At 56.1% G+C, this 24784-nt stretch overlaps 1 protein-coding gene across 2 annotated transcripts in view; it reads left to right on the top strand.

Annotated features, from left to right (window-relative positions):
* Lrp1 (LDL receptor related protein 1) overlaps positions 1-24784 on the top strand; it is an 80901-nt gene that overhangs the window by 35530 nt on the left and 20587 nt on the right. For both annotated transcript variants that reach the window (XM_087902009.1, XM_087902011.1), the window contains 29 exons: positions 673-813; positions 909-1034; positions 1382-1498; positions 1860-1940; positions 3460-3627; positions 6306-6488; positions 6788-6988; positions 8304-8549; positions 8728-8925; positions 9905-10109; positions 10298-10462; positions 10905-11149; positions 11261-11389; positions 12016-12243; positions 12359-12533; positions 12626-12720; positions 12910-13059; positions 13243-13383; positions 13741-13875; positions 15388-15519; positions 15780-15914; positions 16083-16212; positions 16335-16461; positions 17364-17515; positions 17603-17727; positions 17986-18363; positions 20219-20408; positions 23600-23804; positions 24044-24236. In XM_087902009.1, coding sequence (XP_087758135.1) covers positions 673-813; positions 909-1034; positions 1382-1498; positions 1860-1940; positions 3460-3627; positions 6306-6488; positions 6788-6988; positions 8304-8549; positions 8728-8925; positions 9905-10109; positions 10298-10462; positions 10905-11149; positions 11261-11389; positions 12016-12243; positions 12359-12533; positions 12626-12720; positions 12910-13059; positions 13243-13383; positions 13741-13875; positions 15388-15519; positions 15780-15914; positions 16083-16212; positions 16335-16461; positions 17364-17515; positions 17603-17727; positions 17986-18363; positions 20219-20408; positions 23600-23804; positions 24044-24236 — 4896 coding nt within the window. The remainder of the gene's footprint in view (positions 1-672; positions 814-908; positions 1035-1381; positions 1499-1859; positions 1941-3459; positions 3628-6305; positions 6489-6787; positions 6989-8303; positions 8550-8727; positions 8926-9904; positions 10110-10297; positions 10463-10904; positions 11150-11260; positions 11390-12015; positions 12244-12358; positions 12534-12625; positions 12721-12909; positions 13060-13242; positions 13384-13740; positions 13876-15387; positions 15520-15779; positions 15915-16082; positions 16213-16334; positions 16462-17363; positions 17516-17602; positions 17728-17985; positions 18364-20218; positions 20409-23599; positions 23805-24043; positions 24237-24784) is intronic.

The raw sequence follows: 24784 nt of genomic DNA, 5'->3' as shown, positions 1-24784 counted from the left end.
AGGAAGGCGGAGGCAGGAAGAAGCTCTGTGCAGAGCAAAGCGCATCACACCAACTTCCAGGCCCAGTGGCCTGTGGAGTGGAGGAGAGAGAACTGGCACCCATGGGACCCTGGAGAAGTTTTCGGAATATGGTGGGGAAAGGGAAGTGCAAAGGTCGGGGCCGCTGACACTCCAGTCTGGGCTCCAGGTTGCCAGCAGCTCAGGCAAAGGCCTGCTTAGCCGCCAAGGCACACAGTGATGGTGAGGTACCCTGCGGGGACAGGAGGGGTGGACCGTGCAGAGATCTAGGGCCTGTCTTCAGTCCTGCGGTGGAGCTGATGGATTTGTGAGCATCCAGGACAGGACCTTGGGGGACTGAGATGACTCCCGGGGGCGGTTCAGGAAGTCAGCAGTGGTCCACACAAACCTCTGGTGTGTAGTAATGGGTTCTCTTGAAAGCCGTTTTGCTCAGACTGCAGGGAGACGCAGACATTGCCATGCACATCGCGTTGCCCGAGAAAGAGTTACCGCTTCTAACCAAATAATTTGCTCGTGGAGAATTATGCACTAGGGGAAAAGTTACTCTGTGTGTGCTATCAAAAACAAGAGATCAAAAGAGAAGTGAGGGAATCTTAACACCTGTCCTGTGGCCTGGGTCTAACCTTCCCCCTCACACTCCTGTGGTGCCCACAGCGAACCCATCCTACGTGCCCCCACCGCAGTGCCAGCCGGGCGAGTTTGCCTGCGCCAACAGCCGCTGTATCCAGGAGCGCTGGAAGTGTGACGGCGACAACGATTGTCTGGACAACAGTGACGAGGCGCCAGCACTGTGCCGTGAGTCGCCCCGCCCGCCCCGGTGGCCAGGCAGCAAGGCGCTGGACATGGCCTTACCTGGACCTGAGTGACCCCCTGACCTGTCCCCTCCCCAGATCAACACACCTGCCCCTCGGACCGGTTCAAGTGTGAGAACAACCGGTGCATCCCCAACCGCTGGCTCTGTGATGGTGACAACGACTGTGGCAACAGCGAGGATGAATCCAATGCCACCTGCTCAGGTGTGGACCGGGCACCATGGGTGGGGAGACAGAAAGACCTCAGGGAGTTCCCAGAGCAGAGGAACGGGGCCCTGGACAGGAGGTGGGGGTCTACTGTTCCCTGCCAGGATGGACGAACCAACAGAGCTGGGTTTACAGGGAAACAGGTGCAGCTCAAGATGGAGATGTGGCTGGAGCCTTGTCCCAGAGATCCCAGAGACCCCTTGGGAGAGGGAGTCACTGCGATCTGGGACACTAGAGAATAACATTTCAAACAGAGCAGGCCCGGGAGCAGAGCATGATGGGGGAGGGAAGGACTTGAGCGAGGGACTGGGTGATAGCTCTTACGTCTGCTCCCCACCCCCCAGCTCGCACCTGCCCACCCAACCAGTTCTCCTGTGCCAGCGGCCGCTGCATCCCTATCTCCTGGACCTGTGATCTGGATGATGACTGTGGGGACCGTTCCGATGAGTCAGCCTCATGTGGTAAGAGGGACAGCAGGCGAGCCAGGCTGGCCGAGGGGAGGGGCAGCTCATTGGTGGAGGCACCTGGTAGCCTTGAGAAAGTTATCTCCCGTGGCCTCTGAGGAGTTTTGTTTATAGCAAGGATCTAATAATAGCTTCACCATCACAGCATTGGTTTGTGTAGCGGAGGGGGGGGGGCGGAGGGACACCTCAGTGCTTGTGTTGGTGCCTGGCAGGGGCGATTGAGCAGTTTCCTGGGGAGCCTCTCGCACCCGCATCTGGCTAAAGGCTCCTCCTTATGTAAGGGTTCCCTTCGCCACCTGCTCAGTGTGAGGACGTGTAGCTTTGAGGACCCTACTCAACTGTTCCTTCTCTCTGACAGCCTATCCCACCTGCTTCCCCCTGACTCAGTTTACCTGCAACAATGGCAGATGCATTAACATCAACTGGCGCTGTGATAATGGTAAGCCCGGCCTCCTTCCTTCTACTGCGGTTGCTAGGAAAGCCAGAAGCCACAGCCCGGCCCCAGATGGAGAAGGGCGAGATCTTAGACTCAAGCTGGGGCTCTCTGCAGGGCACTGGAACCCTGCGGGATTAGCAAGGAGAGAAGAGGATGCGCCAGAAATTCCATGGGGCACTAAGGTGGGCGGAAGGAAGGCCTTACTTACCTTGCATCATTTCCTGCCTCCGCAGGGCAGAGCTGCCTGCCTTCTGGCAGGATTCAAGGGGCTGAGGAAAGTTTAGTGAGGATTCGAGGATTAGCCTAGAGCCTTTTCCCTACTTCCCCTCTCTCCCGGGGTCCTTACTGCATGCCCTAGGCTCTGGGCTTCAGGCTTGGAAGCACACCTGGAGGTCAGCCATGGACCAGGTGATGTCAGCCCTGAGCCACAGGGGCCGCAGTGTGTGTAAACACGCATGCAAGTGATTGTTTGTTGCGTGTGCTGTTTCGGGCTCTGTCCTGTCTGGCGTGGTGTGGTGTTGTGTTGTGGCATGCTGCCCCAGTGGCTCGTGTGAGGATGGGTTGGGTCAGTGCCATGTTACCCTCCTCCTTGCTGTGTCTCTAGTGCCAATGGTTGCCCTGGCGGTTTCTGTGTTTCAGAGAAGGATTGTGGGGACGGCTCTGACGAAAAGACCTGTCCTGAGCCTGCCGGTCAGTGCATAGACGCACATGCACCATCACCCCAGGACCCCCCCAGCCTCAGTTTCCTAAGCTTGCTAGTCCAGAGCTACCAGGACACGCACAGAGATAAAAGTGGCAGAGGCAGGAGTGGAAATCACAGGAACGACGTGGCAGAGACAGGGGTAGTTCAGAGGGAAGAGGAAGTGACGGACAGAGGTGGTGTTGAGGAAGCTGAGACCTGGGGGAGGAAAAACAAATCCAGTTAAGGGGGACAGGAGCACACTCCAAGAGGACTGGCAGCCTCGGTCTCTGAGCCCTGTCAGTGCCAGGGGACGTCACTCTAGGGCCCAGCAGGCGGGGTGTTCACCCAGATGCCTACCTGAGAACTCCCGAGCCTCAGCTGCAGGCAGACCCCTGGGAGTTAACACCAGTGTCGGTGTCTGGTGATGCCCACACTCAGGGTGTGGTCGGATAAAAGCTTTTCCAGCCAGCACGCTCTCACCTACCCTCCAGCTTCCTTTCTCTCCCAGAACAGAGGAATCTCTACTTAGCCCCCCAGAAGGAAGCAGTCCCTGTTCCCACACTTACTGAAAAGAATATCCCCCACCCTCAGCTTTATGAGACTCAATGGTGGGGCCTCCTGGAGCTCCCTCCCCACCCTCCCCACCTGCGGGCCATGGTGCATGCTGCGGTCTATGCAGTTTCTGTGACTTTTCTGTTTGTTGTTTTTCTCCGTGGGGGGTGGGGTGGGCTGTGGATGGGAACGAGGGGCCGAGCGGGCCACGCTGGGGTCACAGAGAAGGTCACAGAGAAGGTCGCTCTGCTAACCCAGTCTTCGACGCTCCCCTTCCCCTCCCCCCAGACAACGACTGTGGGGACAACAGTGACGAGGCTGGCTGCAGCCACTCCTGCTCCAGCACCCAGTTCAAGTGCAACAGCGGGCGCTGCATCCCTGAGCACTGGACCTGTGACGGGGACAATGACTGCGGGGACTACAGCGACGAGACGCATGCCAACTGTACCAACCAGGGTGAGCCCCTCCAGCACCCGCCCCACTGTGTCAGCACCCAGGAACCCTGGGATCGCTGAGGTTTGCCTCTTGTCCTTGAGGAGGCTCTGGCCCCACTGGGGCCAAAGAGATAGCGGCAAATCATTGCCGCACACTGTTAAGACTGAGGGCCTGGCCGTTGGGCGGCCTTAGGTTTCAGCTGCAGCTCGGCAGCTTGTTATCTGGGTGGCCTTGGGCAGGTCACTTATCTCTGTGGGCCTCTGAGTTTCTCTTACTAAGCAGGGTAAGACCAGCCCTGGCCTGGCCGCACTGATAGGGAGGATAGTGAGGTAAGCACAGAAACGCAGTGCGGGGACGTGTCTGGTAAAGCGTTGGATTGACAGGATGTCTAACCAGGCCTGGTGGCTCATCCCTCTGATCCCACCACACGAGAGGCTGAGGCAGGAGGATCGGGGGATCAGTCACGAAGAGTACAAGGTCATTTTGGGCTATGAATGGAGGAAGACTACAAAGGAAGGAGTGAGGGGGTAGCCCAGAGCCCAGAAGAGGCCTCTTGGGGCAGGCCAAGATTCCTGGAGAGATAGGCTCTCTCTGGGGTGTTGGTGTCTTAGCTCTAGCCATCGCTGTTGGGAAAGGCTGCAGACTTGGGATGGTTCTGACAGTTAGGAAAGTCCTTTTTCCCCCTGTGAAATCGACTGTGTTTAGCATATTATTCTCCTAAGGTTTCTGTAGCCCACAGCCACAAACTGAGTGACTTAAGCGACAGAAGCACACTGTCACACAGTCCTGAAGAGCAAACTGTCCTCAGGGCTGGCTCCTCCCCAGCCTGTGAAGGAAAACACGTCCCCAGCATCTCGGAAACCTTAGGCCTTCCTTTGCACTAAATTCTTCATCCTATCTCTACCTTCATCTTCATGTAGTGTCTTCCCTGAGTGGGTCTGTCCCTGGGTCCACATTTTTCTTTTTATAGAGACATTAATACTGTTAATTAGGCTTTATTACCCCAATGATTTCAGTCAACAAAGACACTACTGCCAAACAAGGCCATCTTGATAGGTAAGGTGGTTTGGCATCCTTTTAGGGACGGGAGTTTAACTCATGACAACTGACATTGTGTCAAGCCTTACATGGCCCATGGTCCACCGGCTAGTCTCTGCCTCGGAGTCAGAATTGTGAACCCACCGTGCATCCAACTGAGAGACAGAACCAAGGGGTTCTCAGGATGATCAGGAAACAGTGACTCAGTCTTCAGGATCATCTCTAAAAAGGACTTGGGGATCTAGGAAGGGATCCCACATGCTGTACGAAGCAGGTGTTACCCAACAAGCCAGGCAGACCTGGACCGATGGCTTCCTCTGCGTGGACTTCCTCCTGCAGGCAATAGGTGGAGAAGCATAGATAGGGCCTGGCGTGTGGGATCAGAGACCTGATTGGCCGTAATGTTAGTCTGTGATTCTGAGCTGGCATGGCCTAGGACCCTTCAGGAGAAGGTGCTTCTGACTGGCCATTAGACTATAGGAGAGTGTGATACTTCTTATGGGGGCGAAAGGCAGATTGGAGACTCGAACCTTCCAGCGGTGCCAGCTGGGCCAGGCAGGCAGTCAGAGAAGAGAAGCCTCTCGCATTGACAAGGGGATGAGGCTGCTTCAGAAGCAGCACCTTCCAGTAGGGTATGAGGGTCAGACAGGCTTGACCTGGGAGGCAGTGGGGAGCACCGGGAGGTGGGTGGTACCGTATTGGTGACACTTGGGAGACAGCTCCAGAAGGAAATTAGAGCGCACTGAACTTCAGGTTCTCCTGGGGAAGGCAGTTGATGAGAGTTGAGATGTGAGGAGAGGGTACCAGCCCTGTGATGGCAGAGAGGATGGAGCGGTGGGCAGGCCCAGCCTGGTACCTGACCAGTGTTTGCATTTGGGTGGCATTTCCGTTATGCTGCTGGCTTGCGGTCTCGGATGGGGCACAGCACGATCCTGATGGACCAGTGAGCTTGTGCCCCAGCCCTGCCCCCAGGCTATACCAGCTCTCTGCACTGGAAAAAAATTGCTGAGACCTCTGAGCCCTTCACCGACCTCTGACCCATGCTCTGCCTCCCACCCACTCCCTCCCCACTCTGGCTCGATTGGCCCATCTCAGCGGCTTCCCACCGCTTCACACCACCGGGTGTGCAATTCCAGGTGTCCTTGTAGCTTACTTACTCTCACTTAATTCTTGTCCCTGCTCAAATGGCTTCTGCTCAGAGCCCCGGTGACATCTGAAGTGTCACCCCACGAGACTGACACCATTCCTGGTTTTGTCTCCACAAAGTGTGTCATTGTCTGCAGTCATAGCCTTGATCTGTCTCCCTCCACTAGGCCCTGAGGTATCTCGGGGCAAGAACTTGATCTTAGTCCCTGCCAGTGCCTGGGATGGTGCCTAGAACATAGCTGGCACTCGGAGAGCATGGAGTGAATGAGGGATGCATTTGAGCCCTGTCCTGACAAAATCCTTAGCCGGTCTCCATCCTGAGTGTAGAGAAGGGGGCATTAGATAAGATGATCACCGGAGTCCCCGACGGTGTGACATCTGAGACTCTCGATGGGTCAGTCTCCCAGGGCTCCCAGGCTGTCAGCAGGCTCACGGGACGCTCCAGACCTCCTCCGCTTGGCATCCGTGCCAACCCGGAGGGCCGCTCCCTCCTGATGCACCCCCGTGTCTTCCAGCCACCAGACCTCCCGGAGGCTGCCATACCGATGAGTTCCAGTGCCGGCTGGATGGCCTGTGCATCCCCCTGCGGTGGCGCTGTGACGGAGACACCGACTGCATGGATTCCAGTGACGAGAAGAGCTGTGAGGGGGTGACCCATGTTTGTGACCCAAATGTCAAGTTCGGCTGCAAGGACTCAGGTGAAAAGAGGACTGGAGGAACCTCAGATGCGGTGGAAGGAGTAGCGGTGGCGTAGTGGGGAAGGGAGGATGAGGAAGGGCCAGGTCTGCACAAAGGACCCTGGGAGCCCAAACCTTAGCCGGAGTTGAGTCTCCTTCCTGCCGTCTTAGTTACCTGTGTGGCCTTGACAGCAAAGGCTTTGTGGTCATAGCGCACCCCAGAGCGCTTCAGCCATGACCCTGTCAGAGAAGCCCACTGGGTCTAGGCACAGTGAGTCCCAGCCCAGGCCTGCTCCTCATTCTGCGCCTGCCCCCCTCAGCTCGGTGCATCAGCAAAGCGTGGGTGTGTGACGGAGACAGCGACTGTGAGGACAACTCGGATGAGGAGAACTGTGAGGCCCTAGCCTGCAGGCCACCCTCACATCCCTGTGCCAACAACACCTCCGTCTGCCTGCCCCCTGACAAGCTGTGTGACGGCAGAGACGACTGCGGAGATGGCTCAGACGAGGGCGAACTTTGCGGTGAGGGTCCTGGCGGGTCCGGGCCAGGGCAGTCTGTGGGAAGGGGTCTGGGGCCAGAGCGGGCAGGATGCAGTGTCTCCAGCAGTGTCCACTGGTCTAGGGCTGCCATGGCCCTGCGTGAGGCATCCAGAGACTCCAGGATTTACTCCACAAGGTGGCCCAAGGGGCAGCGACATTATGTCTCCAGATGAGGAGGAGGAGGCACAGAGCCCTTAAATAGAGTAGTCCAGAGTCACACCCCTCTGAGGGCATGCAGCAGGGGGTTAGTCCAGAGTCACACCACTCCGCGGGCTCGGCAGGGAGGGGGTTAGTCCAGAGTCACACCACTCTGTGGGCTCGGCAGGGAGGGGGTTAGTCCAGAGTCACACCACTCTGCGGGCACAGCAGGGAGGGGGTTAGTCCAGAGTCACACCACTCTGCAGGGCACGGCAGGGAGGGGGTTAGTCCAGAGTCACACCACTCCGGGCACAGCAGGGAGGGGGTTAGTCCAGAGTCACACCACTCTGCAGGGCACGGCAGGGAGGGGGTTAGTCCAGAGTCACACCACTCCGGGCACAGCAGGGAGGGGGTTAGTCCAGAGTCACACCCCTCTGAGGGCATGCAGCAGGGGGTTAGTCCAGAGTCACACCACTCTGCAGGGCATGCAGGGAGGAGGATTAGGACTCCTGACCTGGAATAGACCCCCCTCAATCACTGCTAAATAGGAGGAGCAGGCTGGAAGTGAGGCACAGGGTGGAGCAGACTTCTGGAGGAAGGGAATTTATCTGGGTTCCCAGAAATGAGCAGAATGTGCAGAATGAAGGAGAAGGTACAGGGTCAGGGTCAGCGAGGGCCACACGGGGTGATGTGAAGGTCTGAGTAGAAGTCACGTGACTTCTGTGAACAAGAAGTATGGAGACTAAAGCCATCTAAGACGGGCCCAGAAACTGCTGACGTGGTGGCAGCCAGGCAGCAAGTTCCAGATCCTGTCAGAGGGGTCAGGGCATTCCCCTCTGCACCCTCCCCCAAATTACACCCCAGTAGGGAGAGAACAAAGAAAAGGCCTTGACCAAAGGGCTCTCCCCGAGAGGAGGCAAAATGCCCAGGTCCCAGCCGTGGACCCAAGAGGGTTACGGGAACATGGAGAGTGGAGAGAGGTGTGGGGGGAAGGGGGTGCCGGTCCCAAGTGTCAGATTCTCGTGTTCCACGTGTTCCTCCAAGTCAGAGGCCTCGCGGGGGCTGTGGGTTAGGGCTCCGGGGCTTGGGATGGGACACAGCCATGTCCTGCCTCCTGCCAAATCTTGACCCTGGACCTGTCCCCTGCTTGTCCCTGCAGACCAATGCTCTCTGAATAACGGCGGCTGTAGTCACAACTGCTCGGTGGCTCCCGGTGAAGGCATCGTGTGCTCTTGCCCACTGGGCATGGAGCTTGGCCCTGACAACCACACCTGCCAGATCCAGAGCTACTGTGCCAAGCACCTCAAGTGCAGCCAGAAATGTGACCAGAACAAGTTCAGCGTGAAGTGCTCCTGCTATGAGGGCTGGGTCTTGGAGCCCGACGGCGAGAGCTGCCGCAGTCTGGGTAAGACTCGGTGCAGTGTGGGGAGCCAGCCAAGCTGTCCTGGCCATGCCCCTAAGCCACAGTGGGTTGGGCGCTATGTGGCGTAAGGCCAGGGCCAACAGAGACCCTCACATACCTGGACAGGATGGTTCAGAGGCACAGTGCACCCTCTGCTGACCTAGTCCATCCCTCCCACTAGATCCCTTCAAACCTTTCATCATCTTCTCCAACCGCCACGAGATCAGGCGCATTGACCTTCACAAGGGGGACTACAGCGTCCTGGTGCCTGGCCTGCGCAACACCATTGCCCTGGACTTCCACCTCAGCCAGAGTGCCCTCTACTGGACAGACGTGGTAGAAGACAAGATCTACCGTGGGAAGCTTCTGGACAACGGAGGTGACGCGCTGGGTCTGGGAGCGGAGCCAGGACGGTACACAGATGGCATTTGGGCATTCAGGGTCATGGACCCAGATTCAGGTGGCCCCAAAGCTGAGGCTCTGGTTCCCCACCCCCCACCCTGTTAATTGGGTTAGGTTTTGCTGTGGGTCTCAGAGCCTGATGCCCGTAATTATCGTGAGCATTGCTGCTAGCCCAATAATTAACAAAATGATCACCCTTTCTTCGGAATGGCCTGAAGACTGGCTCCCCAATCTTGGAATTTCAGGCTTAAAAGGAAAATACCGTGTAAGGATGGACTACCTGAGCCTCTGTCTCAGAGTAACCTGAGCCGTCAGAGGCTCAGGATTGAGGATCTGTTGTACATTAGCACTGAGCACAGTGTTGATCAAGACAGGGTTTTAAATTGTGTCAGGGCAGGTCCCTGAGGAGGTGGCATCTGAATGCAGGCAAGAAGAAGGCTTGTTTTACTAGAGAAGTCTGTATTGTCGATTATCAAGAAAAATGAAAACATCTCAGATGTCCATGGCCAGGAGAATAGCTAAGGAAACTGATCTGTCAACCGCATGACAGTTCCTAAAGTAACCAGACACATGGGCGTATTAACATAGACTATCTTCAGGACGTTCTGTGGAGTAATTTCTAGCAAGTGCCATCATCCTCATACTGCATCCAAACATGGTCCCAGAAGCTTCCATCCTCCTGACCGGCTGTCCCAGCTAACCCCATCTGCATGACGTGCAGAAAGTGGCTGCCCTCACCCCCTCTTCCAGGAGCCCCCTTTTCTGCCCACCTCCTGGTGGGAAAGAGGCCTGGGTGAGGAGGGGGGGCACTGGGATTGCCATCCGTGGGAGCCAGGCCAGGCAGAGAACTTGGCAGAGGTGTCGGGGGTGAGGGTGGGTGGTCAGGATCTTAGGATCTGTGCCTCTACCGTGCCCCAGCCCGGGAGGGCCTAACCACCACAACCCTCTCTCCCTAGCCCTGACCAGCTTTGAGGTAGTGATTCAGTATGGCTTGGCCACACCAGAGGGTCTGGCTGTGGACTGGATCGCAGGCAACATCTACTGGGTGGAGAGCAACCTGGACCAGATCGAGGTGGCCAAGCTGGATGGAACCCTCCGGACCACTCTGCTGGCGGGGGACATTGAGCACCCAAGGGCCATTGCACTGGACCCTCGGGATGGGTGAGGACTGTGTCCATCCCCTCCTGTTCCTTCCTAGCCCCGTGGTTCTCCCCCCCCCCCCCCGCCCCGTGTTCTGTTCAGCCTGGTCAGGGACACCTGTTGTCTTAGTACTGTTGGCCCCGCCTCTCCCTTGTTTTACCTGTGGCACCGCCACCACCAGCTTCGGCCTTCCTCACTGTTCTCCCTAGGATCCTGTTTTGGACAGACTGGGATGCCAGCCTGCCACGAATTGAGGCAGCGTCCATGAGTGGGGCTGGACGCCGTACTATCCACCGAGAGACGGGCTCTGGGGGCTGGCCCAACGGGCTCACCGTGGACTACCTGGAGAAGCGTATCCTCTGGATTGACGCCAGGTCAGCCCTCTCTGCCAGCCAGGGCTGAGGCAGCAGCACCCGGGCAGCGGGAAAATTGGGGGGCGAGGGGTGGGGAGGACTGACCGACAGGGAAAAGCAGTTGTGATCGGCAGCTACGCACCTTCCACTCTGCTCACACCCTGTGCCCTCTGCTGAGGGTTCTGCCTGTCTGGAGCCAAGACAAGGTGCCCTTTTCTAGCTCACACCAAAGCGCTAGTGCCATCTGCAAGCCTGGGAGGGAAATCTAGAAGACTCCCCTGGGGGTCATGAGGCTAGGATCCCACCCCCACCCCATCCCGTCCACCTCAGTCTTGCGTTTTTTTCTTTGGTCACCTGGCAGGGCTCAGGTATATCCATTAGGAGGGCTGTTGGCAGGGGGAGGGAAGACGGGCACCTGGGTACCTCCCTGAGACCCTCACTGTTCCCTTGATCACACTCTCAGGTCAGACGCCATCTACTCAGCCCGGTATGACGGCTCCGGTCACATGGAGGTGCTGCGGGGACATGAGTTCCTGTCACACCCATTCGCAGTGACACTGTATGGGGGGGAGGTGTACTGGACCGACTGGCGGACAAACACACTGGCCAAGGCCAACAAGTGGACCGGCCACAATGTCACTGTGGTACAGAGGACCAACACACAGCCCTTCGACCTGCAGGTCTACCACCCCTCCCGGCAGCCCATGGGTAAGGGGCCTGCGCTGGCAGGCACAGGGAGGGCGAGAGTTGAGGTGGGGTCCAGATGGGAAGGGCCAGGTAGGGATCAACACGTCACAAGATGTCTTCTCTCCGGGTCAGCTCCAAATCCATGTGAGGCCAACGGTGGCCGGGGCCCCTGTTCCCACCTGTGCCTCATCAACTACAACCGAACTGTCTCCTGTGCTTGCCCCCATCTCATGAAGCTCAAGGACAATACCACCTGCTACGGTAGGAAGCCGCTTCCCCCAACAGATACGGGTAAACTGAGGCTGAATATGAGGTTGGAGGTCCTAGTGTTAAGCAAAGGAATGGCTGGAAGGAAGGACTCCAAAAATCAGTACTACAGCTGTCGGGATCTGACACAGGCAACCCTGCCTCTTTATGGTGGTTCTCAATCTGTGGGTCATGGTCCTGCCTATTTATGGTGATTCTCAACCTGTGGGTCACAGCCCCTTTGGGGGTCAAATAACCCTTTCATGGGGGTCTTTATCAGATGTACTGCTTACTAGATGTTTATATCATGATTAATAACAGTAACACAGTTGGGGCTGGAGAGATGGCTCGGTGGTTAAGAGCACAGGCTGATCTTCCAGGGGTCCCAGGTTCAATTCCCAGCACCCACAAACAAACAAACAAACAAACAAAAAACAGTATCAAAGTTCCAGTTATGGAGTAGCAGCAAAATAATTTTATGGTTGGGGTCACCACATGAGGAACTGTATTTAAGGGTCACAGCATTAAGACAGTAGAAGGCCTGCAGCGTCAGAGGGACCTGGGGAGGGACCTACCTAACCTAGGCAGGCAGGAAGCCTGGAGGCAAGGACTGCCTTCAGTGACTGGCCTGCGCCCCACAGAGTTTAAGAAGTTCCTGCTATACGCACGTCAGATGGAGATCCGGGGCGTGGACCTGGATGCCCCCTACTACAATTACATCATCTCCTTCACGGTGCCCGACATCGACAACGTCACGGTGCTGGACTACGATGCCCGCGAGCAGCGTGTTTACTGGTCCGATGTGCGCACGCAAGCCATCAAGCGGGCCTTCATCAACGGCACAGGCGTGGAGACCGTCGTCTCTGCAGGTTCGGATGCTGTCCCCGACCCCAGGGCTCACCCCAAGCATGTCCCCCTGACCCATATCCTTCTTGGCGTAGACTGTGCAAACACCAACCACCGACTCCCCGTTTATGCCCTCAGACTTACCAAATGCCCATGGACTGGCTGTGGACTGGGTGTCCCGAAATCTGTTCTGGACGAGTTACGACACCAACAAGAAGCAGATTAACGTGGCCCGGCTAGATGGCTCCTTCAAGAATGCCGTGGTGCAGGGCCTGGAACAGCCTCATGGCCTGGTCGTCCACCCGCTTCGTGGGTCAGTCTGCGGGCGGCTCGGGGCAGGGGCGCACGTGTGTGAGGGGGAAGAAGAGAACTCTTCCCTAACTCTCTTCCTGGCACTTTCCCCAGCAAGCTCTACTGGACTGATGGTGACAATATCAGCATGGCCAACATGGATGGGAGCAACCGCACTCTGCTCTTCAGTGGCCAGAAGGGTCCCGTGGGTATGTGCTTGCCCGCTTGCTCCTGAAGGCTTCTGATTCCCCAGTCAGATGTTCGTCGTGTCTCTCCGGTGCCCTAGGTCTCTCCCGATGGCTTAGTTCTCACCCCACCTTGTCCCAGATCCACACATCCTTCTGTGTTCACTGCCCTCGTGCCAGGCTCCACGGCTGTGACACCCATTCCTCTTCCAGGGTTGGCTATTGACTTCCCCGAAAGCAAACTCTACTGGATCAGCTCTGGGAACCACACAATCAACCGTTGCAATCTAGACGGGAGTGGCCTGGAGATCATCGACACCATGCGGAGCCAGCTGGGCAAGGCCACAGCACTGGCCATCATGGGTGAGGGCTTGGGTGGAAGGAGGGGTGGGAGAAGAGCAGGCCAGGCACAGTTGGCTGGATGACGCGCGGGGGGGGGGGGGGGCTATCCTGGGTCCCACCTTCCACCCCGGAAGCCTAAAGACTTCTGTGGGAGGTCTGAGTTGAGGGCCTTCCCAAGGGTCTTATTCCCTCCTGTCGCCCCAGGGGACAAGCTGTGGTGGGCCGATCAGTTGTCGGAGAAGATGGGCACATGCAACAAGGCCGACGGCTCTGGGTCTGTGGTTCTGAGAAACAGCACCACGTTGGTCATGCACATGAAGGTGTATGACGAGAACATCCAGCTAGGTAGGCAGCGGGTGAGGGATACGGTGTCCAGGGGGCCTGGGGCAGCGGGCATAAGGGTAGGAGAGCTTTTAGCCATGAGCAGCCCGCCAGAGTAGTGGGCCGAGGCAGTCGGGGTGGGTTAGGCTCCCCAGGGACTTCTTTTCCTCACCTCCACTGAGGTGTCCTGTAGGCTCACAGTCTGACTAGAAGGTCCAGGGCCTGGGAAGACGGAAGACCTGGAGTTGGGTTAGGTTGGTGGGACCCTGATAGGCCCAGGGTGAATCCAGTGACCACCCTGTCCCCGAGCAGCCCAAGCCTGTATCTGAGTCTTCCATTCAGCCGTCTAACTTTTCGGCTCTGTCCACCGCCCCTCCCCAGAGCGCGAGGGCACCAACCCCTGCAGCGTCAACAATGGAGATTGCTCCCAGCTCTGCCTGCCAACCTCAGAGACCACTCGCTCCTGTATGTGCACCGCTGGCTACAGCCTCCGGAGCGGACAGCAGGCCTGCGAGGGTCAGTTCCTGCGTCTCCCAGCCTAACCCCGATCCCTCCTCCCACACTGCTCCATCTTGCATTTGGGAAAGACGGTGTTCCTCATGCATTCCATGCAACTTCGGGTTTGCTGCCCATCAAGCATCACTCTTCTGGGTACCACGAATAAAAGCTTGAGACAGAAGATAGGGCCAGCATAGCGAGAAACTGGACCACAAAGTGGCTGTGCCTGTCCGGTGTCTACAGTAGGTTTTGGTGAGGTAGACAACCAGGCGACAGAGGCTTTATAGAATGGGTAGGATTTGGTGCTTGGCACAATGAAGAAATGGGTTGGCGGTAGAGTGTGCTTAGTTCGCCCTGAGTCCTGAGTTCTAACCCAAGCACGTGTATGTATTGGGGACACACACGCACAATACCACACAAGAGGCAACAAATGGCGCTAAGCCGTCCAGTGCCAGGGCCCCTGAGCCCTGCAGTGGGCAGTGTGGGAAGTCTGTGATAAGGTTGCGAGCTCGGGTGGGGTTCCTGTAGGTTCTCAGTCAGGAGTGCCGGGAGAGTGGTGTTTGGAGGAGATTAACCTGGCGGCAGAGAGCTTACAGAACGGGGGAGGGAGACTAGGAGGCAGTTAGGAGGCAGTTAGACGGGTTAGGAGACCGTGAGAAGTGGGTGTGAGGAGACAGGCTCTGGGCTGGGCAGCAGCTGGCTCTCAGGGAAGGGACGAGACACAGACATTTCACAAGACCTTGCCCATTTACAAGCTTGCCCGAGGACAGCACTTTTTCCCAAAGTCCTCTGCCAGAAACCTCCCGCTTTGATGTGGGTGGGTATTACAGGAACGCCGGGCTGAGCAAAGTGGAAACATGGTTGTTGTTTTTTTCCTGCGTAGTGCCTCCGAGCCTTGAGTGTACCTGTGTGTACTGAGCATCTTACAAGAGAAGACTTTTAGTGACTGGGGTTCCCCAAATGCACTTGACCATGTATTTTCCTTTCACAGAGCTCAGCCACCAAGGCCTATTGGGGAATTTATTTGGGCACATACCCCGTCAAAGGGATGAAAGTCAGGGAGGGGTCTGGGAGGTGGGAATAGTGGTGCCTCCTGAGACATGGGAAAACTGGGAGCAAGGCCAACCCTGGGGCAAGCAAGGTGCTGGGAACTTTGTGTTGGAAAAGGATTTGGAATAGAGCAGATGCAGGTCGAAGAGAAAACTAGGGTCAAAACCAGTGCCAAGCTGGGCATATAGATTTGGGAGTCTTGCCCTTCTAGCTGTCTGCTCCGATCCTGATCCTTGTAGCCTCCCGTGAGCTCCTTGGAAGGCACAGGGTTGAACTAAGTGGCCGGTGGGGGCTAAGAAAGAAATGTAAGTCTCTTTCTGCCCTCTAGTGGTGATTAGTGACTCTGCAGGTGTTCCCTCAGAGCTGGGGCCCTTGGAGGCCCCACCCAGTCAAGTGAGCCCTCAGAGGAGAGCAGGCTGAGGGTGATAGGGACCAGGCTTCACTGGGAAGGCTCATGCTTGAAGTGTCCTTGTGTTTCAGGTGTTGGCTCTTTCCTCCTGTACTCCGTGCATGAGGGAATCCGGGGGATCCCGCTGGATCCCAATGACAAGTCCGATGCCCTGGTCCCAGTGTCGGGAACTTCACTGGCTGTTGGGATCGACTTCCATGCTGGTGAGCTGTTGGCCTTGGGGTCAGCGTGCCCCTGTAGCTTATGGGGGTGACATACTCGCAGACCTAGAAGAGCGGCCTGTACCGGCTGTAGCTGCCTCACCCCTTCCTTCTTATGGTCCTCACCCCACCTCCCAACCCCAAGCAAGTACCTGGTGTCTCCGGCCTTCACGTACCTCTGTCCTGGCCCTCCTCATGGTTCAACCCCCTTGACTTGCCTCTGCATCGATGGGTGTTCTCATGTCTGCCCCCTCTGCTTCCAGAGAATGACACTATTTATTGGGTGGACATGGGCCTGAGCACCATCAGCCGGGCCAAGCGTGACCAGACGTGGCGAGAAGATGTAGTGACCAATGGCATTGGCCGGGTGGAAGGCATTGCGGTGGACTGGATTGCAGGTGAACAGAGGAAGGGATTGTAGGCTCTAGAGGAAAAGCAGAGGCCTAGGAGACATGAGGTCTGAGAAGGTATGGGCAGGAGCCAATGGGAGCTACAGGGAAATTTTGGTTGGAGGGGACCAAGTCCGTGGCTCTCTATCAATCTTTCTGAACCATCTTCGTCCTCAGGCAACATCTACTGGACAGACCAAGGTTTCGATGTCATCGAGGTTGCCCGGCTCAATGGCTCTTTCCGTTATGTGGTCATTTCCCAGGGCCTAGACAAGCCTCGGGCCATCACTGTCCACCCGGAGAAGGGGTAAGGACCCAGGCAAGCTGGCTTGGATCTAGCCTTGTCACTCTGACCACAGTATTTACTGACGAGGCCCAAGGCCTGCCTGGTATGGGCCCTGACCCCCCACTCCCATCCCTACTCCACAGGTACTTGTTCTGGACCGAGTGGGGTCATTACCCGCGCATTGAGCGGTCTCGCCTAGATGGCACGGAGAGAGTGGTGTTGGTCAATGTCAGTATCAGCTGGCCCAACGGCATCTCAGTGGACTATCAGGTATGGGTGCACCCTGGAGCTGACGGAGTAGGTGCCCTGGGCCTATCCCTGTCCGTTTCCTTGTGGTTAGCCAAAGTCAGGGTTAGTCATGAACCAGGGAGTGCTGTGGAGTCTTCTAGCCCATCTGTCTCCCAGAGTAGTCATTGCCCTAGGATGGTGTGGGGGTGGTCACGTGAGTGAACTGGGTGTGGTAGTGTGTGCCTCTGTAACCACAGCACTCCAGAGGCCAAGACAGGAAGATCAAATTTGAGGTCAGCCTTGACTGCAATAGTGAGTTTAAGACCATCTTGGGATTCTCATTTAAGACCTTGTCTCACTGGGCCCTGGTGTATGCCTTTAATCCCAGCACTCAGGAGGAAGAGACAGGTGGATCTCTGTGAGTTCAAAGCCAGCCTGGTCTACACCGCGAGTTCCAAGACAGCTAGGGCTACACAGAGAAACACTATCTCGAAAAACAAAAAACAATCAAACAAAAAAGACCTTGTCTCAAAAGCTGTAGATAAATATCGAAGGAAGGGACTGAAGCTGCAGCCCGACATGCTTAGCCCTGGGTTTAGTCTCCAATACTGCAAGTGATGGCTTAAATAATAGAAATTAGAAAGTGGGGAGGGGGGCTGAAGAAATGGCTCAGAGTTAAGAGCACTGACTGCTCTTCCAGGGTCCTAAGTTCAATTCCCAGCAACCACGTGGTGGCTCACAAACATCTATAATAAGATCTGGTGCCCCCTTCTGGCATACAGGCAGAACACTATACACAATAAATAAATACATCCTTAAAAAAAAAAGAAAGTGTGACGCGGAGGTGTGGCCCCGCACATGCCATACCCTTCCTGCTGCCTGGGATGCAGACACTGGCTGTGAGTTTAGGGCCCTGCGGTGAGGTGGGCGCTTCTGACCTGCAGGGTGGGAAGCTCTACTGGTGTGATGCCCGGATGGACAAGATCGAACGCATTGACCTGGAGACAGGCGAGAACCGCGAGGTTGTCCTGGCCAGCAATAACATGGACATGTTTTCAGTGTCCGTGTTTGAGGATTTCATCTACTGGAGTGACAGGTGAGCGCCGTGTCCTGTTTCTGCTTTTCCCATGTGTCTTTTCTTTCTGGCTCGTTGGCACCCTGCTCATGCCTTTCCTTGCTCCAGGACTCACGCCAATGGCTCCATCAAGCGCGGGTGCAAAGACAATGCCACGGACTCGGTGCCCCTGAGAACCGGCATCGGTGTGCAGCTCAAAGACATCAAGGTCTTCAACAGAGACAGGCAGAAAGGTGAACAAGGACAGCCTGGCCGTGGAGGAAGAGGGACTCGGAGAGAAGTCAGAGCCTCCGGGGCTCTTTCTGTGGCTCTCCCGAGCTGGGGCTGGGAGCTGGGAGGAAAGATCGAGTAGCTATGTAGGTCTGGATTCTGTATACGATACCATGGCTGAGCAGGGGTCAGCTGAAATCCCCAGCTGGGATCCCAGAGGTCAGAGGCACCAAAGAGCCTTACACTGTCCACTGTACTATTCTGATGCTCTCTGCCCCTAGGTACCAACGTGTGCGCGGTAGCCAACGGCGGGTGCCAGCAGCTCTGTCTGTACCGGGGTGGTGGGCAGCGAGCCTGTGCCTGTGCCCACGGGATGCTGGCAGAAGATGGCGCCTCATGCAGAGAGTACGCCGGCTACCTGCTCTACTCGGAGCGCACCATCCTCAAGAGTATCCACCTGTCGGACGAGCGCAATCTCAACGCCCCGGTGCAGCCCTTCGAGGACCCTGAGCACATGAAGAATGTCATTGCCCTGGCTTTTGACTACCGAGCGGGCACCTCCCCGGGCACCCCTAATCGCATCTTCTTCAGTGACATCCACTTTGGGAACATCCAGCAGATCAATGATGACGGCTCAGGGAGGACCACCATCGTGGAAAGTGAGCCGAGCCGCAGTCCTCCCCAGAAGCCGTGTTAAGGGGTAGTCAGCGTGGACTCACAGGCACTAACCAACCTCCCTCTGCCTTGAGTCCCACCTGCTGTATGGTCCTAAGGGAGTGGTTCTCAACCTATGAGTCAAGACCCCTTGGCGGGGGGGTCAAATGACCCTTTCGCAAGGGTCACATGTCAGATGTCCTACATATCAGATGTTTACATTACAATTCATAACTAGAAAAATTATAGTTATGAAGTAGCAATGAAAGTGATTTTGTGGTTGGGGGTCACCACATCATGAAGGACTGTATTAAAGGGTCACAGCATTAGGCAGGTTGAGAACCACTGTCCTAAGTGGCCAGGTCCACTGCCATTGTAGTAACTGCACATTTCCCCTTGTTTGGAGCCTTGCATCGGCTTCATTCTGCCCCAGGATACACAATACCGGCAGCAGACGTGGGCCCAGGTGCAACTCTGGTCACGTAGCATTCAGTAGCTCCCACGAGCGTCCTACCCTGACCTTGGGAGTCGGGGTCTTAGAAGCATGTCCAGGAAGGCTGAGCTCAGCAGCCAGTGGCTCTTCCAGACAGTGCCCACCTCAGGCTGTCACCAGGAGATAGCCTCTTGGCGCTTTCGTTCGGTCCTTTACCCCTTCTGTTTTCTCAGCTTCCCCGTCCAGCTGTCTGCTTGGGATCTTTGGCCCATTTGCCCCTCCCGCCTTTTTACTTTCTTTGTTGCCACAGATGGCTTTGGTTTGAACTTCTGATCCTCCTGCATGTATTGTGCCCTGCCCCAGTGCCGGGGTCATTTGGGGTTATAGGTGTGCACTACCACGCCTTTCTGCTATGGCACTAGGACTTGAGCCCAGAACTTTGTGCATCTAAGCAAGCACTGTGTCCCCTAAGGGTCCTTCCCAGTTCCCCTTCGTTCCTTCTCTTCATCCAGGGCCATATAGACCATCTAGGCACTGGTCTAGGTGCAGGTTACACAGCAGTAAAAGACCAGGCCTGTCCTTCAGAGTCCTGGGACATTTGCTGCAGTGTCCTGTCTGTCTAAAAATGGGGTGTCGGAGGGCTGGTGGAGCTCGGTGGTGGAGTACGTGCTTAGTACGTGCTTAGCGTGTACAGGACCTTGGGTCCGTCCGTCCCCAGCAGCTAAACTGGATACTCTTAATCTCAGCTCCGTCTGGGGAGCCTGGGAGCCAGCCCCTTTCCGCCTGTTGTTCATGTTACATTGTAGTCAGGGGAGCCTGGGAGCCAGCCTCTCCCTGCGTGTTGTTCATGTTACATTGTAGTCAGGGGGCCTGAAGCCAGTCCCTCCCTGCCTGTTGTTCATGTTACATTGTAGTCAGGGGAGCCTGGGAGCCAGCCCCTCCCTGCCTGTTGTTCATGTTACATTATAGTCAGGCTCTGGCAGCCGCACAGGCATGCACAGAGGAGCTACTGAGTCTCCCCTGGAGGAGGAGGACACCACTGTGAGCTCTGTCTTTTTATGCTCTAACCCGACCTTGGGTCTGCTTTACAAAATATTCCAGTTCAAGACCTCTGGAAGTAGGAATCTTTCCAGTCTGGCCCCAGTAGGATTTTAGTTATCTGAAATCTCCACACATGGATAAGCAAGAACCCCAGCTCCCCAAAGAGTGTGACAGGCAAGGTGTCAGGGGGCAGGGGTGGAGGAGGAAGGTGGGCCATGGATCACGGCCAGGTGGTGTGACAAGGCGATGCAGGAGGGGCTGAGGCAAATCAGACCAGAAGCCTCTGGCTACACGCCCACACCCCACAAGTCCTCAGTGGAATGGGGTCTAGTCATTCCCTCAGCAGCTGGCAGACTGCCCCTCAGCCTCTGCTCTGTCTCTCACAGATGTTGGCTCTGTGGAAGGCCTGGCCTATCACCGTGGCTGGGACACGCTGTACTGGACAAGCTACACAACATCCACCATCACCCGCCACACAGTGGACCAGACTCGCCCGGGGGCCTTCGAGAGGGAGACCGTCATCACCATGTCGGGAGACGACCATCCCAGGGCATTTGTGCTGGACGAGTGCCAGAAGTGAGCTGCTGGGCCTCAGGGGTGGGGAGCGGTGGCAGAGGACCTGTGTGGGGGCGGGGGCAGGAGAGGCACGCGCCACCGTTGCTTGCTGTGTGGCCTCAGTGAGATACACAACCTCTCTGAGCTTCAGTTTCCTCCACCACAGTGTGGAGCAAGGATAATCGTTCAAATGCCAGAACCAAAGGGAAGGCTGAGGGCTGTAAGGGACGCTCTTGGCTTTATGACTGTCACCCATCCCACAGCCACGCTCCAATACTGAATAAGTTACCTTGTGACTCTAGGACTCGGAGCTTCAGCGAAGGCTCACTGAGTCTGAACATGTGGAAGCCCTAGCCGAGCAGAGGTCCCATCCGTGAGCGGCAGGGGCAGTGACAGGCCTGTCTGTAGTCACAGAAGGCAGCAGTGGGCACAGAGGGGGAAGAGTAAGAAGGGAGCAGAACAGAAGACAGCAAGGGGACAGCAGAGTCTACTGCAGTGGGCATGGCAGGCCTGAGCAGGGCAGGGGCACCGGTCCACCTGTCTCAGCCTGCCACCATTACTGGTGGGCTGCCAGTGAGCCACACCCTCTCCATAGCAGTCCTGGCTCATGTCAGAGCAACTTCCCTGCCCTGGACCAGCTGGAATAGGGTGTTTTCAAACAGCTTCGGTCGGGAACAAAGGGACCAACAAGCCCCAGAAGCAACTAACTACACAGAATGGTGACTGTATCCCTCATTCCTCACCTTGGCGTAACTGCCACCAGCTCCAGCTCAGGAGACCCAGCTCCAGGACCCTTGTTCCCTTCTGCCCTAGCTTCTGCTCTGAATATGGGGACAAGAAGATTCCCTGCCCTGCCCTTAGTGACCTCATCTGTCTGGACTGGCCCTGGGGCCTGTCCTTCCTGGGCCTGGAGCCTCCAGGGAGAGACTGTCAGCTCAGTTTTCTGCCAGGATAGAAGAGACACTCTCCTTGTTACCCACCAAGTTCCTCTCAGCTGAGCCCAGGAAAATGCCCTCCCCGTATCCCAGAGTCAGTGGTTTCTGAAAAACCAAAATACAATTGGGATGAGGTGAGAAGAGTGTTGAGGGTAGGGATAGCGTGACTGTGCCAACGGCCTGCCCTGACTGCAAGTCTAGGAGCGTGTCCACGGGGAGGGAGCTGAGGGGTCATAGTGGACACTGATACCCATGGCACATGATACCCCAGGAGAGACATGAGATTGTCTTAGGGACCAGGTAAGAGTCAGTGCACCAGGATAGCAGCTCAGACAGCCTTACCTTGATCCCCGCTGGAGCACTGCTGGCCTTGGGAAGCATACAGCTAAACAGGTAGAGAGTCCACCATGATTCTAGCTGCCAGCCACCTACTCCAGGAGAGCCTCTCCTCCCCCATCACGCTGTCCCACAAAGCAGCGGTGCCAAACTTTTTTTGGGGGGAGGATGGGGGTGCTTTTCAACACGAGGTTTCTCTGTAGCTTTGGAGCCTGTCCTGGTACTAGCTCTTGTAGACCAGACTGGCCTCAAACTCACAGAGATCTGCCTCCCGAGTGCTGGGATTAAAGGCATGCACCACCACCGCCCAGCATGTTGCCAGACTCTTAACCCACAGTGCATCCCATGTAAGCCAGTTTGATGCTCCACTGTGAGTGTGGTCTGGGCTGGATCTAAGGGTGTGGAAGCCACTGGCCAGACTGTACAAGTCAAGAAAGAACATTGAGGCTAGGCATAGTGACGCATGCCTATAATCCATCATTGGGGGATAGAGGTAGAACAACGGAATTGAGGATCCTTGAGCTTCATAACTAGTTGAAGGTTAGCTTGGGATACACCAGGCCTTACCTAAAGGATGGAGGAGGAAGGACAAGAGAGCATGCTCTAGCTGCTGCCCAGGACAGGCTGGATGGGTATCATCTTCATCCATAAAGAGTTCTCTCACTAGCCAGGTGCAGTGGTGACCTTGAGAGGCAAATCTCTGAATTCAAGATTAGCCTGGTCTACAGGGTGAGCTCTAAGACAGGCAGGACTACACAGAGAAACCTGTCTAAGAAGAGTCCTGTCCCTGAGGAACAGACCCTACACGGGCCTCTGAGGAGGAACAAGTTTTGTTGTGATAGATTGAGTTGGGAGAATAAGGAGATGGAAGAGGACTGATATGTAGCTCATGCTGGAGCTTGCTGGCACGTGGACAGTCCAGAGTTCAATTCTCCAGCACCACATAGACCTGAGATGATAGCACGTTCCTATAATCCCAGCACTTGGAAGGCAGAGGCAGGAGGGTCAGAAGGTAAAGGTCATCCTTGGCTACACAGAGAGTTCAAGGCAGGCCAAGGTTGGAGACCCTGTGTGGAGAATAAGCAGGCGAGTTTATCAGCTAGGTCGGAGCAGGGAGGGACTGAGGCATGGGTGGCCAGGAGCAGGTTCTATTCTGAAACAGCTTTTTATGTTCCTCGGCACCTCTCACCGGAAGGTGGGAAAGGGTTCACCACCCCAGTTCAAGTGAGGGACTCTCAGGAACCAAGGCCCAGGACTCGCCATCCACTGCAGGCTGTCTGAGAGCGACTATGTTGACACTCTTGTGTTTGATGTCCCGGGGTCCTCACCGCCACCCCACAAGCAGCAGGGCGTGGCTGGGAGTCAGACTCCAAATTCACAAAGGCCTTAACATTGTGGAGAAAGCAAAATTTGAGGGTATGACCCATGTGTGCCCGAGACCAAGGAAATGTTCAACACTTAACAAGGATTCCCCGCTTCAGTTCAAAGAAAGCAGTTAGCCGTAGACGCACAGAAAACTGTCATTGAGATGAATATATACTGTTATTTCTATAACCCTCTGTGAGGCAACGGTATCATCCCCGCTAAACAGGAGAAAGCTAAGGCACAGAGGGGTCAGGTAAATTGCCTAAGACACCTAGCTGGGAAGTGGTGGAGTCAGGACCAGGCCAGCAACACAGCCTCCTGTCTCAGCAAGTGCAGGAGGTCATTTCACAGACTGTGTGTGCCCCATCCCCATGGGCACACACAGTAAATGAGATCTAGCCGTATACTGGAGCAACTGAATGGGCCGTGGCTGGGCTCTTTTCAGCACTAAGGCTGTGTTGACCCTGTGGCTACCGGGTTGTGGAGTACATGCTGGGTTCTAGTTAGTCGTCTCTGAGGTTGGCCCGTGTCCAGGCAGACCCTCAGGTTCCTGATGCCTTTGCCCCCTCCCGTCAGCCTGATGTTCTGGACCAACTGGAATGAGCTCCACCCAAGCATCATGCGGGCAGCGCTCTCCGGAGCCAACGTCCTGACCCTCATCGAGAAGGACATCCGCACGCCCAACGGCTTGGCCATTGACCACCGTGCGGAGAAGCTGTACTTCTCGGACGCCACCTTGGACAAGATCGAGCGGTGCGAGTACGACGGCTCCCACCGCTATGTGAGTCTGTGGGGACGTGAGGGGAAACCGAGTCAGGACATGGTAGGGAAAGCTGGGAGTGAAAATACCAGTCTGAGCTCTTACCTCTCCCCGTGGGGCTCTGACATCGCCTAGACAAGGGAGAAGGCAAGCTGCATCCACGAATCCTTCCGACCCTGACTTCCCAGGCCCCGCTGTCGGGTCAGCGTTGGTAAAGAGACCTGAACCAAATGGGGACACTGGTGCTCCTGTCTCAACAGGTGATCCTAAAGTCAGAGCCCGTCCACCCCTTTGGGTTGGCTGTGTACGGAGAGCATATTTTCTGGACTGACTGGGTACGGCGGGCAGTGCAGCGGGCCAACAAGTACGTGGGCAGTGACATGAAGCTACTGCGAGTGGACATCCCCCAGCAGCCCATGGGCATCATCGCCGTGGCCAATGACACCAACAGCTGTGAGTGGGGCCTGCCACTTGCTCTCCTGTCCTCTGTTTCCGTACATGTGTGCACACAGTCTCTCAGGACTCCTGTTGCACAGATAAATATCCTTACATGCCTCCAACCCCCCATAAACTCCGAAAGCTCTAACACTCTTCCACCCCAGCTCCCTCAAGAGATCTGTTTGCATGCATGGACTTGACATACTTGGGTCCATCTCATTCAAACTGCACACAAATACATGTTCATATTGCTCATGCCTCAAGAACCTCATCCCCATCCCTTGAGATCCTGTCACGGGAATGCCTAGTAACTCCCTCCACCCAAGCTACCCACACCCCAAACCTGACCTCATACCCACATGCCAGATGCAGCCTGTGCCCACCCTCAGCCTGTACATAAACATGCATACCTACACCTGGTGCAGGTGACCTGTGCACATACGTGTGTGTGTGTGTGTGTGTGTGTGTGTGTGTTTCACTAACAGATCCAAGGCTTTCCCTAGCCTCATGCACACACCCTTGGCCACCACTATACATTATCTCAAAGCCCCCAGTGCCCACGT

Source organism: Myodes glareolus, chromosome 26 (genome assembly GCF_982192425.1).
Source record: "Myodes glareolus chromosome 26, mMyoGla1.1, whole genome shotgun sequence".
Classification (NCBI taxonomy): domain Eukaryota; kingdom Metazoa; phylum Chordata; class Mammalia; order Rodentia; family Cricetidae; genus Myodes; species Myodes glareolus.
The sequence above is the reverse complement of the archived record's forward strand: the minus strand, read 5'-3'. Positions and strand labels throughout refer to the sequence as shown.